Source organism: Oncorhynchus nerka, linkage group LG3 (genome assembly GCF_034236695.1).
Source record: "Oncorhynchus nerka isolate Pitt River linkage group LG3, Oner_Uvic_2.0, whole genome shotgun sequence".
NCBI lineage: Eukaryota > Metazoa > Chordata > Actinopteri > Salmoniformes > Salmonidae > Oncorhynchus > Oncorhynchus nerka.
Window position 1 is genome coordinate 20,707,214 of NC_088398.1, and position 18,569 is coordinate 20,725,782.

At 40.8% G+C, this 18,569-nt stretch overlaps 2 protein-coding genes and 1 long non-coding RNA gene across 4 annotated transcripts; 1 reads left to right on the plus strand and 2 right to left on the minus strand.

The window, feature by feature from the left end:
* Positions 1–590: 590 nt before the first annotated feature.
* Positions 591–17,376, minus strand: LOC115104173 (protein rapunzel-like). Of its 2 annotated transcripts, none has more exons than XM_029625439.2 (3): positions 17,194–17,376; positions 2,520–2,609; positions 591–2,131 (listed from the first exon to the last, which is right to left on the minus strand). In XM_029625439.2, exon 3 carries the CDS (start codon positions 2,079–2,081, stop codon positions 906–908), a length of 1,176 nt encoding a protein of 391 aa, XP_029481299.2. In that variant the 5' UTR covers positions 2,082–2,131; positions 2,520–2,609; positions 17,194–17,376; the 3' UTR covers positions 591–905. The 2 variants fall into 2 exon arrangements, with proteins under 2 accessions (XP_029481299.2, XP_029481289.2); XM_029625429.2 differs by lacking the exon at positions 17,194–17,376 and adding an exon at positions 12,313–12,419.
* On the plus strand, positions 8,318–9,726 carry LOC135564509 (uncharacterized). Its single transcript, XR_010461092.1, has 2 exons — positions 8,318–8,805; positions 9,097–9,726. It is a non-coding gene; the product is annotated as an uncharacterized LOC135564509 (long non-coding RNA).
* On the minus strand, positions 12,811–17,083 carry LOC115104165 (uncharacterized). The gene is made up of 2 exons (XM_029625418.2): positions 16,616–17,083; positions 12,811–14,899 (listed from the first exon to the last, which is right to left on the minus strand). Exon 2 carries the CDS (start codon positions 14,828–14,830, stop codon positions 13,646–13,648), a length of 1,185 nt encoding a protein of 394 aa, XP_029481278.1. The 5' UTR covers positions 14,831–14,899; positions 16,616–17,083; the 3' UTR covers positions 12,811–13,645.
* Positions 17,377–18,569: the final 1,193 nt, after the last annotated feature.

Sequence of the window (18,569 nt, forward strand, 5' to 3'; positions counted from 1 at the left end):
TTGTGGAACTATGGACTGAGTTGAGATGACCTGTGATACCAACATTTCTGTTGCACATCACAACAGGTAAAGATGTGACGAGCGTATCTATGCTAGGCATTCATGAGCACATCTTCACAGCAATAATATGTCTTAACATGCCTTTGTGGTGGGTTGATTGCAGTGTGTTCCAAAATAACAGAGACAGGAATAACAAAACACAATGTCAGTTGAGTTGTTGTCATATCACAGGAGGTTGGTGGCACCTTTAATTGGGGAAAACAGGCTTGTGGTAATGGCTGGAATGGAATATTCCGTTCTCGCCGTTCCAGCCCTTTCTATGAGACGGCATCCCCTCGGCAGCCTCTACTGTGTGATATGAATGTAAATTGCAGCAGCTGAAAATGAGTGAAAGGTGCTTTTTTTAATATATATTTTTTTACATATAAAAATATGTTTTTATATGCATTTCTAGTTATGCAAACTTGAGGGATTTCTTTTGACAAACATTAGGCTTTTATATTTACACACTTCATAAACATTATCTGATTTGGTCAATATAGAACACGTATCAAGACACAAAGATTAATTTAGATTCTCAGAGGCATAGATCATGACTATCACAGTTATTATGTGTGGTTTATTTGAAAATGTAAAGCAGATTTTATTTACACTATTTTAGTAGGGGGCATACATAAAAGAAAAACATTACAAAGAATAGATTAACAGGTAAAACAGTCTTTGGTAAGTATCATGCCTTATAAATGTTAGCCTATGTTCCTCCTCATTAGTATAGCTGGGGATCAGAACTCAACTGAGAAAGAGAGAAAGTACTTGGCAATGTCAGTCTTAGTGTAAAGATCAAAATTGGACTGAATATAACATTGGGAGCTAAGGCTAATTATTCATTTTTAAGTAAGAAAAAGTCAATTGTAGTGAACACAAACATAGAAGTTCTTGTGCTCCTCCCAGTAGTGTAGCTCTTCAGCAAAGCTCCAGACACAGGCCAGGTCTTTGCAAGTCTTGACCGTGTGGACTGCACATGGACCTGGCAACTGCCCAAACAGGAGCTCAGCTGTACCCACTACGGTGAGTTTCTTCTGACCCTGGATCAGCTGCTGGATGTGGGCCTTGTTCAGAGGCTCGGGCGAGGCACTGTAGGAGACCATGACATTCAGCTTCTCGTCTGTCGCTGGCACCTGAAAGCGATTTTTTCCTGTGGGGCACTGGATGTCTTTTTTGTTGGAGAACAGGCCCGAAGGGGAACTGAATATACGGACAGACCAGCACACCCAGTCATACTTTCTTTTCAGCTTCTCCAAAATGGTGTCTGCCAGCTGCTGGTTGCTCAGGTCAGAGTGGTCCCTAACCAACCTCCGGGAATCCAGTTCAGACTGCTTGGGGAAGCTGGTGATGCAGTCCTCAATGACAGCATTCATTTTCACCTGTACATCCTTCATCTTTTCACCCCAGTCTTGAAGAAGCTTCTCTTCGTCATCGCAGTCCTTTAGAGCGGTGTAGCCCATCAGAGCGATGAGGCCTATGCAAAAGAGTTTCTTCAACCTGGCACAGAAGTCTTCCATAGCGCGTCGACTTTTCTCTTCATAGTTAAGAGTAATTTCCAACACTGACTCTCCAGAGAAGTTGTCTCCCGTCACGGCACTATAGAGGGTGTGTAGGTTTTTGTCGCCACCTGTTTTGACAAAATGCTCCATGAAAAGCTTCTTCTTGACCTCACGAAACTTGGGTTTGGCATTGAGGATGTCCATGTACTTGCGGAACTGGTTGGAGATGTTCTCCTCTACAGAAAAGTAGGCAGCGTCCGCTCCGCTCTTCTTGATCTCCTCGTTAATACGCTGCATCTCCTCTGAAACCACCTCCAGGCGTTCACGAACTTTCTGGAACTGCTCCTTCATGAACGCAGCTTCCTTGCTCTCCACATTGTCCAGGGCCAATTTCACGATGGGAGCAGCGATGGCAAAAACAGGGAAGAGGTCACCTGCGATACTGGCCACCACCTCAGCTCCCTGTTCAAACACTTCCATTACAGTCTCTACCACGTTCTTCTTCTCTGCTACGATCTTCTGTAGCTGGCCGGCCATCTTTGCTGGTATTGTTATTATTCAGTGCACAACAAATAACAGTATAACATCTGAAAAAAAGAGCATAAGGACATGGTCAAAAGGATGTTTGAACTCTTTTATTTACATTAGACATGATAAAGTCTATGGTCTACAGAATGACTCGACTAAACTGACACTTAATAATAGCAGAGTTTACCAAAGTCAGTCCTGGGGCAGCACTGAGTTTGTGAAACGCTGGTCTATAGAATGACTCTTGACAAAGACAGAAACCTTTCTACTGACACTTAACTAAAGCATTATTGAAGATCCATTTAAAATATAGACAACCAATCATCCCCCAGTTCAATCCCTTAGTTAAAATGGAGGAAAGGTTCAACAGCAATACCAAAGTCTTAACAATTAGGCCCAAATAGTTGATTACCTACCTCCCTATAGAATATTAGTATTTGAACTTACGTAGAGCTGTTCAGGTATTGTTGGACTGTGGCCTGCTTCCTTGCTCAAACTCTCAACTAGAGTGAATCCCTGCTGGCCTCACAGTGAGAACTGATAAAGAAAGAGAGAGAGGGAGCAGTGTAAATTGCAGTACACAAGCAAAGCCTGCTGGGATTACAGCTGGACAATCAAAGTGAGCAATGAGGCAACAATGCAAAGAGAATTCACCAGTGAGGGAAGACACGTAGGGGTAGATACTCTATGGAGTTTGAAATGTGTACTTCAAGGCAGTGTTTTAATGGTTTTATGGTATAGAAATGTTTTAAGTATTTACCATTTACTGTCTGCATTATACACTCAATTCAAGTGTGTTGTATATCACATCAACAAAGTGCCAAATGAGGAAAAATCAACCAACCAATGAAGATCTGAAATACGGTTTGAAGTATGCACAGCAAGCAGGAAGCCAATTAGTAACTTCAAACACTCTGATGCACTAGAGCAGACTGTGACTGAAGGGGTGGTGGATTGTAAGTGTACATTTGAAGAAATCACATGCAGTATCTAGTATTGGAATAACATAATACAAGCAGGAATTAAGACTAATTTCAGCCTGGAGGCCATTGTAGATTAAATACTATCATTGTTTGTTACAGAAGTAGTGACGGAACATTTATTATAACGCATTTAAAAAAAAAGTAATATACAGTATAACGTGTACACCTCTGCTGCAATAAATCATTGCAAATTGTATTTGACAACTGGCATGAAATTACTTTCAGGTCAAAGTACAATGTTATAAGCTCACAGTTTATAAATAAAAACCTAATCCATTCTCCTTTGGCCCTTCAACTACCACCACCATCCCCACCACGGTTGCTCGCTCAGCCAGTCCAGTCAATGCCACGGAGAGTGTGGGAGTGATAAACTGTCTGTTGGAGATTAAACTTGCTGAGCAGGAGTGCATTTTCCACAAAAATGCAAGTAACCACAGCAACTAGACAACGGAAACTATTCTGTCAGCGTCTCAGTCTGCCTTTCTCTGCTGCTGAGGTCTGGCCCAAGGGTGTTTACACTGCAAAAGATCAGGGAAGATGTCACCCTCATTTCTCAACCTGATCTATCACCTACATCTACAGCTGTCAAGGGAGGCACAGTCTTTATGGCCGTAGAGAACAGTGACTACTAAAACAGATTGGTCTAAGAAAATCCAAGAACTCTAGAACAATCTCAATACAGCCAAAGCTGACAACTCTCACGCATTTGACCCTCTTCTCACACCACACCTCATATCTTGCATTGAAAAGTACAGATTTTATTTTTTTAATTAGTTAGTGCGTTAACATTTCAACTGTGCTCCAAATTGTTTTGAAATTGGAGAATCTGCGCCACTGAGGTATAATAAGAACTGAAGAATATGTCCAAGATGTCCGACCGTTGTTTTCAAGATAAACCTACTCAAGTTCATATACGTCGATTCATGGACCGTTAATATCCAGGTGGCATCCCGTTTATACGGACAAACATCACATGCGCACAGGGAGCAGTGTCGACGTCATACAAACCCATGGCAGACATTGGATGAATTTAAAAATGTTCATATCTTCGGGTGAGTAAAAAAAAAATTGGCTTCAGCAACAATTATTTGAATAATTTAATGGATGTTTTGTGCACAATGGTGATGACTAAAGTGTCTTATTAGGAATTTTCAAATCTAACTTCTCTATGTATTCGACCCCGAGTGGTACAGCTGTCTAAGGCACTGCATCGCAGTGTTTGAGGCATCACTACAGACCCTGGTTCGATAGCGGCGGTATCACAACCGGCCGTGATAGAGTCCCATAGGGCGACACACAATTGGCCCAGCGCCATCCGGATTAGGGGAGGGTTTAGCCGGGGTAGGCCGTCATTGTAAATAAGAATTTGTTCTTAACTGACTTGCCTGGTTAAATAAAATACAAAAAAAACAAAAAAATGTGTCAGTGTATGGAAAATTGTCTTTCTGGGCTGGGCATCAGCTAAACTACAGTACCGAAGCAAAACTGTAGGAGCAGTAGAAACCATGCTTCTAGACCCGAACCCTGGCCCCTTGATCTGCGTCTGCAATTTAACATCACAAGCGGAACCTCTACCATTGAGGGGATTCATCTCGCCTGGGTGCGCAGGTAGCCGTGTTTTGCATGGGCTGAAAGTTGATTGCATTTGGAATCAGGATGCCTTCCGGGCTTGAGACAGGTTCAAAGCCCAGGGTTAAGTCGGCTCAAAATTAATTAAGCACGTGTAGTAATTAGCAGGGTCCTGCGTTTTCCCATGCAAAAGTGATTGCTTTTGATAACAAAAAGGCTTTATCTGCCTTCCCAATGAAAAATATTTGAGAATTTTCTGACATTTATTTGATGGAAAAGAGATTTCTAGATGATGCACCATGCTGTCTTGTCGACAAAACGACAGAGCGCCACAGATTATTATTTGATTTGAGAATGGCGCTCCTTCTTCCCCACTTTCGCCCGATGGCGTGACGGCTCAGCATAATCGAATCCGTCCATTGTCTTGCCATAGCACTGTGAGCTGCGGCACAATGAAGCATTTGATCGGTCTTGTTATGTAAAGGATCAAGGGGACTGGATGCGCATTTTAAAGAAATGCTCCTCAAGATGAGAGCGGAGTTGAAAGGAGAGAGAGAAAGTTCTCAGCTGATTTTATAAAACTGTAAAAAGAGCAGCACGGTAGCACTGTTTTATGTACAATGTTGCCAATAAAATGAGGCTTTGTTTGGGCTCCCGAGTGGTGCAGCAGTCTAACGCACTGCATCCCAGTGCTAGAGGCGTCACTACAGACTCTGGTGCGATTCCAGGCTGTATCACAACCGGACGTGATTGGGAGTGCCATAGGGCGGCCCACAATTGACCCAGCATCGTCCGGGTTAGGCCGGGGTAGGTCGTAATTGTAAATAAGAATTTGTTCTTAACTGACATGCCTAGTTAAATTTAAAAAATATAAATAATAATAAAATGTTGCTGTTATTCCCGTCCCTATAGAGAGAAACAGTAATGCTGTATTTTTGTGGGCACTCCGCCATGGTTAGTTGGACAAAGCCTATGGAAAAGATAAATGAAGTTTTTGTAGGGTTTTTGTAGAAATGCCAAAAATAAGGTCTGTGGTAAACAAAGACTGAGGAGACCTTATACGTTTTGTTCTATGAGATAATGTTCCTCAGCTAACGTCACTTTTTGAGAATTTTTAACAAATGAATTCATAAAAAGGTAATGTTAACTGACTGCTATTATCTCATAAGACAAAACGTATAAGATCTCATCTCATAAGCCTGTGTTAACCTCAGACCTTATTTGGGGCGTTTATTCAAAACCAAAAAAAAAATCCCCCATAGCTGAACGAACTAGAGGTAACTAATTTACGGGTTTTAGGACTATAAACTGGCAAGCTCTATTGCAGAATGCAGCCTTTTGACAGCACACACTAAAGTAGATTTAATTCGCACTTGCAAGAGTCCCCTTGTTTTAGCAGGGAAGTTTGGTAGGGTGACCTTTTTGGTCAGATTGTGAACTCAAAAGTTTGATTTAAGAAGAGGGGGGGGGGACAATAAATATACCAATTATTTGATTAGGGAGGGTGTAGGGGCAGATTTATGTAATCTTGTCTTCAGGAGATTTTATCTATTTAATTTAGCCTGATCAGTGGAATAATTGTCATTCTTAACAATGGGGTAAAATATAGAGTAATTAGTGTGCTTGTCAACAATGACACTTATTCCCCATGGCTATGAGGATTCCCCATGGCTATGAGGATTCCCCATGGCTATGAGGATGTGCAAGTATAAATACTGGTATAAATACTGGTGTGCAAAAGAGCAGAAAAAAAATAAATAAATATGGGGATGAGGTAGGTAGTTGGTTGGATGGGCTATTTACAGATGGGCTGTGTACAGCTGCAGCGACCGGAAAGTTGCTCTGACAAGCCGATGCTTGTAGTTAGTGAGGGAGATAAGTCTACAACATCAGTGATTTTTGAAATTTGTTTCAGTCATTGGCAGCAGAGAACTGGAAGGAAAGAAGGCCACAGAGGTGTTGGCTTTGGGGATGACCAGTGAAATATACCTGCTGGGGCGTGTGCTACGGGTGAGTGTTGCTATGGTGACCAGTGAGCTAAGATAAAGCAGCGCTTTACCTAGCAAAGACTTATAGATGACCTGGAGCCTGTGGGTTTGGCAACGAATATGTAGCGAGGACCAACCAACGAGAGCATACAGGTCGCAATGGTGGGTAGTATATGGTGACAAATGGACTTTGGAAAAGAGAAAAGATATGGACTTTGGTGACAAAACAGATGGCACTGTGATAGCAAATTGGATGCAGTCTGAGTAGAGTGTTGGAGGCTATTTTGTAAATGACATCGCCGAAGTCAAGGATCGGCAGGATAGTCAGTTTTACGAGGGTATGTTTGGCAGCATGAGAGAAGGAGGCTTTGTTGCGAAATAGGAAGCCGCTTCTAGATTTAACTTTGGATTGGAGATGCTTAATGCAAGTCTTCAAGGAGAGGTAACAGTCTAGCCAGACACCTAGGTATTTATAGTTGTCCACATATTTTAAGTCAGAACCGTCCAGAGTAGTGATACTAGGCGGGCGGGCAGCGATCGGTTGAAGTGCATGCATTTAGTTTTACTAGCGTTTAAGAGCAGTTGGAGGCCACGGAATGAGTGTTGTATGGCATTGAAGCTCTTTTGCAGGTTTGTTAACACAGTGTCCAAAGAAGGGCCAGATGTTTACAAAATGGTGTCATCTGCATAGAGTTGGATCAGAGAATCACCCACAGCAAGAGTGACATCATTGATATATACAGAGAAAAGAGTCGCCCGAGAATTAAACCCTGTGGCATAGAGACTGCCAGAGGTCCGGACAACAGTTAGGTCACCTAACAGTACGAACTATGAAGATAAATGGGGGTCAATCAATTCACATATGGTGTCCAGGGCACAGCTGGGAGCTGAGGGGGGTCTATAACAAGCGGCAACAGTGAGAGACTTATTTCTGGAGAGATGGATTTTTAAAAGTAGTAGCTCAAACTGTTTGGGCATAGATCTGGATAGTAGGACAGAACTCTGCAGGCTAACTCCGCCCCCTTTAGCAGTTCTATCTTGACGGAAAATGTTGTAATTGGGGTTGGAAATTTCAGAATTTTTGGTGGCCTTCCTAAACCACGATTCAGACAAGGCTAGGACATCAGGGTTGGCGGAGTGATCTAAAGCAGTGAACAAAGCAAACTTGAGGAGGCTTCGGATGTTAACATGCATGAACCCAAGGCGTTTCAGAAATTTCAGAGTGAAAACTAAAAATACAACTTCGTAACATTAAACATTCTTGAAAATGCAAGTGTCTTACACTCTTCAAATGATTCGAATATTGGTAATCAAACTACGTTTTCCAATTTAAAATAGCTATTAGAGAACAAATCCCATGCTTTTGTTTGAGAAGAGCAATCAAGAACAGAAACATTTTCCACCATGACAGTTTTTACACATTCACATCTGAAGGTAAAATTATGACTTACATTCTGATATCTTGCTCTTATTTCTCTTCCTGAGTGTCCCATTGATCAAATGAAGTGCCGTTTTCTTTGATAAAATCCATTTTTATAGCCTAAATCGAAACATTTTGTAAACCGATTGTGCCGTGAATTCCATCTCTATCAATTTTTTACGGAGCATTCGGCGTGATTCGCCCCTGTAAACAATCGTTTATCTAGTCATAGTGCGTTTCAGTGCATTCCTCTGAATGTTTGCAACACAGCCAAACATCATTGGTTTTTTTGCGGGGAGAATTGACCGAAGTGAGCGGATTTGAAGACAACGATAAATGACTACCTTACGCACCAATAATTTTAGCGAAGCTTCATTGATTGACTATATTTCTGCCAAATGACCACTGATCTTATTGAAATCTAGCTGGGTAGATAGCCAATGAGCTGAGGTCAACGCCAGTATGTAATGGTTTGTGGTTTGACCACAATTCCTAGTTTGTAATCGCACGCGCAGGCAACTCCATTCTCGCCTTGACGATCAGAGGAGTTGCTGTAAGGCTTTTTACGCGCAGATGTATTTCGGAAAGTTGTAGTTTCAACGATTTCATTGAAGATATCATGGCGAATAAATCATGTAAAGCGAAGTCAAACTCTAAAGTGAAAGTGAAAAAGTGAAAGTGAGACTGATTTTTTGTTTGAGGAATCTTGGAGTGTTATGATTCAAACGAACTGAGGAGCTGTTTATGCAAAGACAGGACGTACTTCTGGACGGGTAAGTGCTAATGGCGTTTTATGAAATATAAAAATATATATTATATATAAAAAATAAAAATTTGCAATGAAATGTGTAGTTTGTTTGTGTGTGTAATATATATATATATATATATATATACACACAACAATGGAACACCTTAGTGACAGTTGAATGGAACACCTTAGTGACTGTTGAATGGAACACCTTAGTGACTGTTCCCTCTGCTCTATACAATACATATCTGTTTATTTTATGTGATGATAAAAGGCTCATACAATACAAATATTTTTTTAATGTTTTCTTTCACAGTGATAGCGACTCCAACTGGGGGCCCCCGGTGCCAAGCTGCCCGCTCTACCTGTGCCCCCAGTGGTGTTCATATGCCACAGTTCATTACTGCAGGCATGACTGTGCCTCAGGGCCAAAAGGGCACAGCATGGAGGCATCGTTGTGTTCTGTGTCGCATGAAATGCACCACTTGTTCAGTTTGCCTCTGCTTTACATCAGAAAGAGACTGCTATGGGACATGGCACAGGCAGCAAAATATTATGACGAGGACTTCCAAGGGGTGTACAGTTTTTTAAATCTTTTTTTCCCCCTAATATTTTTTTAAACATTTTTTTTTGTGTGTGTGTGTGTTAGAATTTGGAATGTTTTATATGTTGTATAGTTGTTTGCACTGCTGTACATAGTTATAGGTCATTTCACCAATTCGGCCACTTGGGTACATTTGGGCAACTTGTGTGGGACACCTGGGTGACTTCATGCTAAATGTCATGTAGCTCACCCATTCCTGAAGTTATCAGTCTGAAACTTTGCACACCTACAGTTGCCCTCTTGTGTTATCCATCAAAATTTTCTCCAGCATCCTATCTGACTGTGTGGCTATTCTAGTACATGTGAAAGATGATACTACAACAATAAAAAACAGAAAACGTATGCTCTTTCTTTCTCTTTTCTTCCACCAGATCTACTGTGTTATATTATCCTACATTCAATTAACATTTCCACAAACTTCAGAATGTTTCCATTCAAATGATACCAAGAATATGCATATCCTTGTCTCTGGGGCTGAGCTACAGGCAGTTAGATTTGGATATGTCTTCAGGCGGAAATTGAGAACAAAGGGATGCAGCCATAACAGGTTTGTTAACTATCTGCGGTCTCCGCATGTCTGGGGGGTGGGGCAAGGGAGCTAACCGAGGCATGTAGAGCGGAACTTGGGGCTCTGCAGTAAAACAAAACAATAAGAGCTACCCTAAACAACAGTATACAAGGCATATTTACATTGACATAGCTAGTAAGATTATGGCAATGATCGTCAGCTAGTAGGGTTAAACCACCTTAATATTGATATCTATTAGATTTTTCTTAAAGGTTGGTTGATTGAGAAATTAATTGTTATAACAAGAACATTCTCAAACACCCAACACTTGGGAAACATAGATCAGGAGTTGCCAACCCTCCTAGAGTGCCAGCAGGATTTTCTTCCAGCCCTATTTGAAAGAGTTCACCCAAATGACAAAATCCAAAATGGTTGTGTCTTCAACTAGACTGCAATCTATGATTTGGTTTCACACTGCCTTCAACCATTAATATTAGAATTTCTTGTGCAGAGCATTTGTGTTGTGGTAACACTCCCATCACGTGTCACATACAACTTTCCACCTGGGAACAGGTATCAATCCCTGCTTCCAACCTTCCCACTGTTTTTCCCAATGTGCCTGTCTCCCCATCTAATTTCATTACAGTCTGAATAAAGTGTCAAACTACCCCAAAAATCTAAAAGTAACAAATCGTTGAATTTTGAGTGTTCATTTAATGTTCAAAGATTCAAAATATGTAGAATTGCAAGAAATGGGCTTTAAAACTGTACCATTTTCATGGGGGAGGACCCCCAGACACCACGGCTAGGGCTTGTGTTAGGGGGCAATGAAATTCACATAGCAAAATGTCTTCAAAGGTTGGCAGCCCTGTCAATGTAATTGATTAGAATGTATAATCCAGCATACTAAATATAAACAGATGGTCTGATACTATTAGATCAGCAGCTATCGTAAAACAGATGGGGCAAATGGCTTTGAAAAAGACGCAGCTCTCATTGATACAACATTTGCATTAGAAGCCAGTTCAATGATGGAAGCGGAATGTCATGCATTAGGATAGAAAAAACATCCATCTACTTTGATGTAGCCATCCACATTGCCATGCTAAAAAAAAACGAGACATTTCAGCTCTCCATTAAAACCTTAACTCCCAGGGGTTGTCTCATTGTCTGAGTGTATATGAAGTATCTCTACTTCACTAAAGCAGACAAATTATCCAGGGTAAAGTGATGGTGCATTTTCAGATGTGCAAGAATTAGGCTTAGACACTAGCCAACACATAGGTTGAATCAAAGTCGTTTACACATCATTTCAATTAAATTACATTGAACCAACGTGGAATAGACGTTGAATTTACGGCTGTGCCCAGTGGGTACAGACTCAAAAGTGCTATAGCTTTAGTTCTACAAGGGAGGCATATCTCAGGCCAAATAATTCACCAAATAACAAGAAGGCCAGTCAACCTTAAAATGTACATTAACTGATGTCCACTGAGGAGCAGTTAGGCCTACTGAAGTAATAATTGTCAACATCATAACTGATCCATTTGTATATTAATATCTGGCCATCAAGATAGACATTTTATAGTGTCTTCTTTTCATGGTTCGAGTCCTAAATTAAATACAAATCATTGAAAGCTGCAAGAATAAATGGCAACATTTGAGTGGCCCAAACAATCAGTAAGCTACAGTATCTTTTGTCGATTGAGGACTAGTTGAGGGAGGCGGCCAAATCATCCTGTGAAGCTTGCCCACATAAACACTGACCAGACATGACTGGCTGCATTTAACAAATGGACATAGCTCTTTGCAAGCCGAGAAGAGAAAATCATATTACACTTGTTGTTGTTAAAAGCTGTTCATGTGGCCTCTTAATGGGAAATGCATCGATTAGCTCGTTCAACAAGGGCTCTAATTGCTTTATTTCAGTACCTTGTTTAACTCCCTATATAGTCTGCATACCTCGTGGATTAATATGATAAGGCCTTGCAACAATATGTCAATTGATTAAATTCAGCACTGTTGCCACCGCAGTAGTACTTGTATCGTGACTATAATTATGGCCAGGAGAAACACTTCCTGGAAAAGGCCTGCACATTATGTCACCGATTCAAGGCTACCAACGCCCAACCACTGTTTTGACAGAAGTTGTGCACATAGTTACATTGTGTGTTTTGCGCAACTTGCAGTAAAACATAGGCTATTATTTAAATGCGCACATTACATGATAAAGTAATGTTTTCAAAGATATCGTAGGATCTCAAAAAGTCATGACCAATTTGACCAGTCTCGTCGTTAAAGAACTGCGCAACTAATGAAAACACCCGCGATAACTTTTGGAAAATATAGACAGAACTGTGTAAGCCTATTGAAGCAACTTTTAAATGGTCGTATGCAATTACGTTTGGCTAAAAACTCACCTTTTCATTCGCTTTAGTTTGAGGAAGAAAAGCAAATGATTTATCCGATCTGTTTTTCTCTTCCTATTGGTCTCATATTACAGTTAAAGTGACACACCCATCGACACAAGCTACACTTGGGTGGTGGTTAGACAAGTTGTTGAACAAATGCTAGCATATTTTCCTGGTCAACATAGAAACTATAATAAATTACACTCCTTTGACAAATAACTGACACAAGTATTTTACCAAGACTATTATAACATTTGCTGAGGATAATTGTGTTTATATTGTGTGAGCTGATGATTGTTTAGGGAGTAATGTAAATAAATTGTCCTATATTATCAGTATCAATGTTTATGACTACATGTACCTCTGCTTAAACGTTTTAACATACAGTACCCTCATGTTTTTTACATTTCTTCAGCTGCAGATAGAAATAGAACATAAACGTCCTAATTTACTATTGCATCAAATTCCTAATGTACTCTTGCATAATGATGACCAGCGATAACAATGTCCTTTATATTGTGGTTTATTATGAATAAAGAAGACCATAAACATGAGAAATTATAAGGATATCAAATGTGTGAATATAGACAGAGATGTAATGTTGTAAGGATATAGATTTGGACAGTGTGATGCATCTATCAACAGCATTTTCCAACGGAGCTTGAGTAAGTCCTCAGTACATTGATGAGGAGAAATGGTTGTTTGCTGAAAGCTTACATAACACATTATTACGCTGGCTGGTGTGCTAATTTACAGTATGGTCATCATGAAATACTGGAATGCAGGTAAAATAAGGTATCTTACTATTCTATTTGGTAGGAGGAAGTACTAAATTCTCATATGTTGGCATTGTTGTTGAGTAGATAGCCACAGCCTGGCATAAAATGTCTCATATATGTCCATTAATACACATATACAAATCCTGATAGTTTTAAACCAGGTGTGCCAAACTCATTTTGCCCAGGGGGCCGCATTCAGACTTCAAAGAGATAGAGGCGCCGTACTAAAAATTGGTTATATTTATTTGCCGTGAAATTTTGCATAAGACAGTCCACTATCCATTGTTTCCCCCCCAAAATCTGGCCGCTGCAGGCCATGTGTTTGACACCCCTGGTTTAAATGATCACAAACTACACAAAAATCTATAAGGCCAATAAACAAATAAAAATGTTGCAGTCTGTAACAAGAGATTACATTTCACACAACCACTAGCTAAAGCATCAGCTAGGTGTGCGATATCAATAAAAACACCTCTAAACTCAGTTATAAACATTCATGAATTGTATTTGTAGTTTTCCCCATTATAACTACTCTTTTTTCCATTGCACTGTGTAACAAAAGGCTACTCAGGATGAACACATAGGTAAGCTTTTTTGTGTTTTCCATAGTAATAACAATCCTCTTGGAAGTTGTTGGACTCCACCACTTCCTTATAGTGGCTGACAGCATGCACCAAGCAGTTGGGGAGACTTCTGCTGAGGACCTGAGCCACATTCATCATGTTCCCCTTCAGTTTCTGCCCCTCAATCTCTTGCTGGATCTGACCCTTGTTGATAGGCTTAGGCTGAACACTGAAAGAGATCACCACTTTGATGTTGTTCTTGGTCAACACATCAAAGTAATTAGCTCCTCCTCTACTTCCATGGTACTTCTTTCCAGCTAGCCAGTTGAAAAAGAAAATGCGCTCCTTGTCATTGAAGACCCTGATAGACCAGCTCACCCAGTCAAATTTCTTAATAAGGGTGTCTAATAGGGATTTGGTGAAGTCAAGGTCAACACTGCCAGGTTTCTCCTGAAGATGATGTTCCATGTCCAGTTTGGCCTGATCAGCGAAGTTTTCAGTGCAATCGTCCACCGCTGCTTTCATGCGGGTCTCAACATCTTCCATACGCTCCTGCCACTTCTTCACCATCTCATCCCCCACAACCCCTTCCTTGAGGCTGGCGTAACCCATGACAGCAATGATGCCCACCACAAAGAGCTTCTTAAGCCTGGCGCAGAAATCTTCTACCGCCCTTCTACTCCTTTGTTCTGTGGAAACCACTGTCTCCAGCATGGGGTCACCTGAGGTATTGTCCCCGGTAACAGCATTATAGAGCGCGTCCAGGTTCAAGTCCGCGTCCGTGTTCTCATAATGGCTGAGGAACTTCTCCATCTTCTTCTCTTTGAACTTGGGCTTGGCGTTTACAAAGTCCTGGAACTTTTCGTACTGGCTGAGCATTTGTGCCTCACGGTCAAAGTTCTGCTTATTCAAGGAGGTCCTCTGCAGCTCCAGAGCGATTTGTTCGATCTCAGCCTGGATGCCTTCCAGTTTCTGGTTGACCATGCTGAACTGCTCAGTCAGGTAGCGGGCATCCTGCCCTTCAGGGTTGCTGAGGATCTCAGAGGAGGCTACGAACACAGCCTCAAGGACGGGATGGAGCTGGCCCACAGTGGCTGCCAGGACTGCGGAGGCCTGTCCCATGATCTCCACTCCCTTCTCGATCTTGCCTCTGTTCTGCACGAGCCATTCTGTCACACTGGTCATTTTGAGGGGTCTATCACAAAGTAACAATAGCCAACAAGGTCTTCAAAGATTCTCCAACTATGTTGATGTCTGAAAGAGAAACAAGAGGAACAAACCATAAAGCTCTTGTGGAGGTTTGTTGAGGTGAAATAATACATTTGTTAAGGCAGCAATATCCGATTTTGTGTATTTTTTTCTTCTTCTAAGGATTAGCTAGCTATTAGTTTGAAAAAGTTTGTGTTGGAGAAGACTCGATCATCATCATCATCTCCAGTGGTGTAAAGTACTTAAGTAAAAATACTTGATTGTACTACTTAAGTCATTTTGGGGGGTATTCGTACTCTACTATTTATATTTTTGACAACTTTTACTTTTGCTGTACTACATTCCTAAATAACATAATGTACTTTTTACTCCATACATTTTCCCTGACACCCAAAAGTATTCGTTATATTTTGAATGCAAGACAGGAAATTGGTCATAGAACATCCCTGGTCATCCCTACTGCCTCTGATCTGGCGGACTCACTAAACACACATGCTGCATTTGTAAATTATGTCTGATAAAAACAATTTAAATGGTGCCGTCTGGCTTGCTTAATACTAGGAATTTGAAATGATTTATACTTGAACTTTTGATACTTAAGTATATTTTAGCAATTACATTTACTTTTGATACTTATGTATTTTTTTTAAACCAAATACTGGGTGACTTTTACTCAAGTTGTATTTTACTGGGTGACTTTCACTTTTACTTGAGTTATTTTCTATTAAGGTATCTTTACTTTTACTCAAGTATGAAAATTGGGTACTTTTTCCACCACTGATCGTATCCAACACAGAAAACATGAGCAGCGTCTAACACAGATTACACCAGACAGTTGGAGTCAAATAGAACAAGCTACTCTCAGCAATAAAACAGATGGAGAACATGTTGGGACATGCAAGAGTCTAGTTTCATGCCACACCCAGAGTCTCAGGTATATGACAGGACTCGATCACAGCTTCGGTGGCACTGACTCACTTCAAAACATGATTTAAAATAAACATACTGAATGTTTATGGCAACTCAGAGCAAACATAAAAAGCAGTGTGTGTACTCTCGCTTTATGACGTGGAGAGTTGCGCAACATTGCAGGGCTGGCTTTTTGGAGTTGAATTGACAAGCCTAACAATAGCCAAGACCCATATCAAACACAGATGTCCACAACCTGGGAAAAAAGGGGATTTTTCTTTGTGAACATGTGATTTTCAATGTAAAATACACAAAAGAGATGAGCTCACACATATGTCATTCCCCTGAGACAATATCCACTACAGAAAAAAGGCACACCCAGAAGGAAAAAAATTCCCCACTGCACTTGTTCTGTAATGAAAAACACTTTTCTCCCACACACTAAAATATAAGTTAATTGAAATGCAATTGGGTCATTGAATTCACAGCATCTCCAAGTACAATGTAGCATCAGTCATTTACATTTTTATGAAAAACACGAAATACAGATTCATATGTACACCCATAGACCATGGGCTTACCAGTAATTGCTGGATGGCAAGATGAAAAGTGTCATTTTACATGCTTTCCCAAGGTCTACCACTGTACTAATTACGTCAGTCCTATTAAATAAGCTAACATCACCAGTTATTGCTATCCCATTTTAAAATTACACAATGTCCAAAAAATGGTGTTTAAGAGAATATTAAATAATCGGAATGTTGATGTCATTTGTAGAATTCACTTGTGACTCATCACCACATTGAACTGAAAGCATTTTAATAAAAAATAATAGTGAAGAAAAATACTTACTGAGAAATTGTCCTGGTTTAGGATATGTCAAGTCTTCACTTGTAAAACAAAAATAGTTGACTGTGAGAATGCTAATCCAAGGGTACAATTAAGAGGAAGAAAAAGGCGAGCCCCAAACTATTTTTGTAACCAACAGGAGGTATTTTGCCTTCTTTTCAATATCACTCAACTTCTCGCAAATCCTTTGAACATAGGAGTGCTGAATAAAATCTTATTTCTACCGATTATTTTCCATTCTACTGGGGGAAGAAACAAGCCTAAAGAACTCTTATTGAGACCACATCCTTGAGTGATGAGATACCAGCAAGACCACATCCGTTAACAATGGTATCCCAGCATCTCAAATTGCACTTGAATTTCACCTGTTTTCCTTGTCAGCGCACAAACAAAGTGGATCTTTCAAAACCAGTTCCTCACTTTTTCATGTCTCAGAGGTAGCCTATACTTCTCAAACAAGATCAGTTTGTCAAATGATAGAAAATCTGGGTCAATAAAAGATGACACCCTTGATGCTAATTCAAACTGCCCAGATAGTTAAACAAAATGGAGCACGATAAAGAAAAGAGGAAGAAACTCACCTCTGATAGTCCAATAAAGTATACAGGGGGGTGCAGTCCAGTTATCCAACAGTCCAACTGTGCCTCTGAGCACCAGCCTCCTAGTGTTGGGATGTATATGTAGTCTCTCTCTCTCTCTCTTCTCTGTCTCTCTCTCTGTCTCTCTCCCTCGTCACTCCCCCGTTGGAACTCCTCCATCCCCTCTCTGCATTCCAACAGGAACCCACTCTGAGGGATGAGGGGCAGGCACTGAGACAGATAACATCCTGTAAACATAGCCCATGCAAGGACACCACTGCCATTCACACAGGGTGTGAAGGATTGTGTGTGTGTCTGTGCATGTGTATGTCCAAGCATTCAAGTGAGCAAGAGAGCCACAAACAAAACCCTGCTTGTTGTGTCTCCATTGAGGTTGCTATGGCCACTGCTTCTTGCCTCTTTTAACAGTGTGCCTGCTAAATGCCACTGAGTTCTGTAAAGTAAGCATGATGTTTTACAGATAAGCAATTGCAGTTCCCTAAACAGAGGCAGTTCTCAGTATTTTCAAAATAGCGCACATAAGGGACATCAGAGCTAAAACATGTGTAATTGTGAACTCTTTTAACCTTGAAAATGCATTATCACTGAAGGCAAGCTATTGGACATTTGGATTGAGGCGTAGTAATTTGGAATACACCCTGTATAAGTTGGAATACACCCTGGAGCTGCAGTGCTCTCAGAGTCACTCCGTCACAGTGCTGAGCAGAGCAGTGAAAGGACCTTTGTGTCTCTGCATCCACACCATGGGAGACAGAGCTCACCCACTGTCTTTGTGCTTCAGCTCTGACCGTAACACAGACCGTCTGATATGACCAATCAGTCCAGTTAACACTGGAGAGAAGAAAGAGGCAGAGATAGAAGAAGAGGAGAAGGGGTTATGTGTCGTGAAGTCAGGACGGTCAGTCATATTGAAGAGGATTTGGTACCCCCCAGTGTTTTTTGGGTCTCCCTGTATCGTCCCGCTGTCAGATGTCGCACTATGCTAACTCATTACCATCGGAAAGGGGAGGATATGCTTCGCAGGGACTCAACGGTATGTGGCGTGATGGGTGGTATTGACTGACGCTGGGAAACATGCTGACTAGGAGGTGTCAGTGTGATGAAGCAACGCTTACTTCCTGAATCCTACTTCCCAAATATTCCACATTACGTAATTTGAGATGTCCCCTATCCTGTCAAAAATTACAGTTCACTATCCAGTGTGCTAAAATCCTAAATCATTCATCCATTACCCATTTACCAGCCGGTTTTGTGGTTCATTTTTGAAGAAAAGAGAACTGAAAACTACCGATTCAGAAAGATTCTATCTCACGTAAAATCTTTTCAATGGAAAATAGGGCCTCATTTAAATAAACATG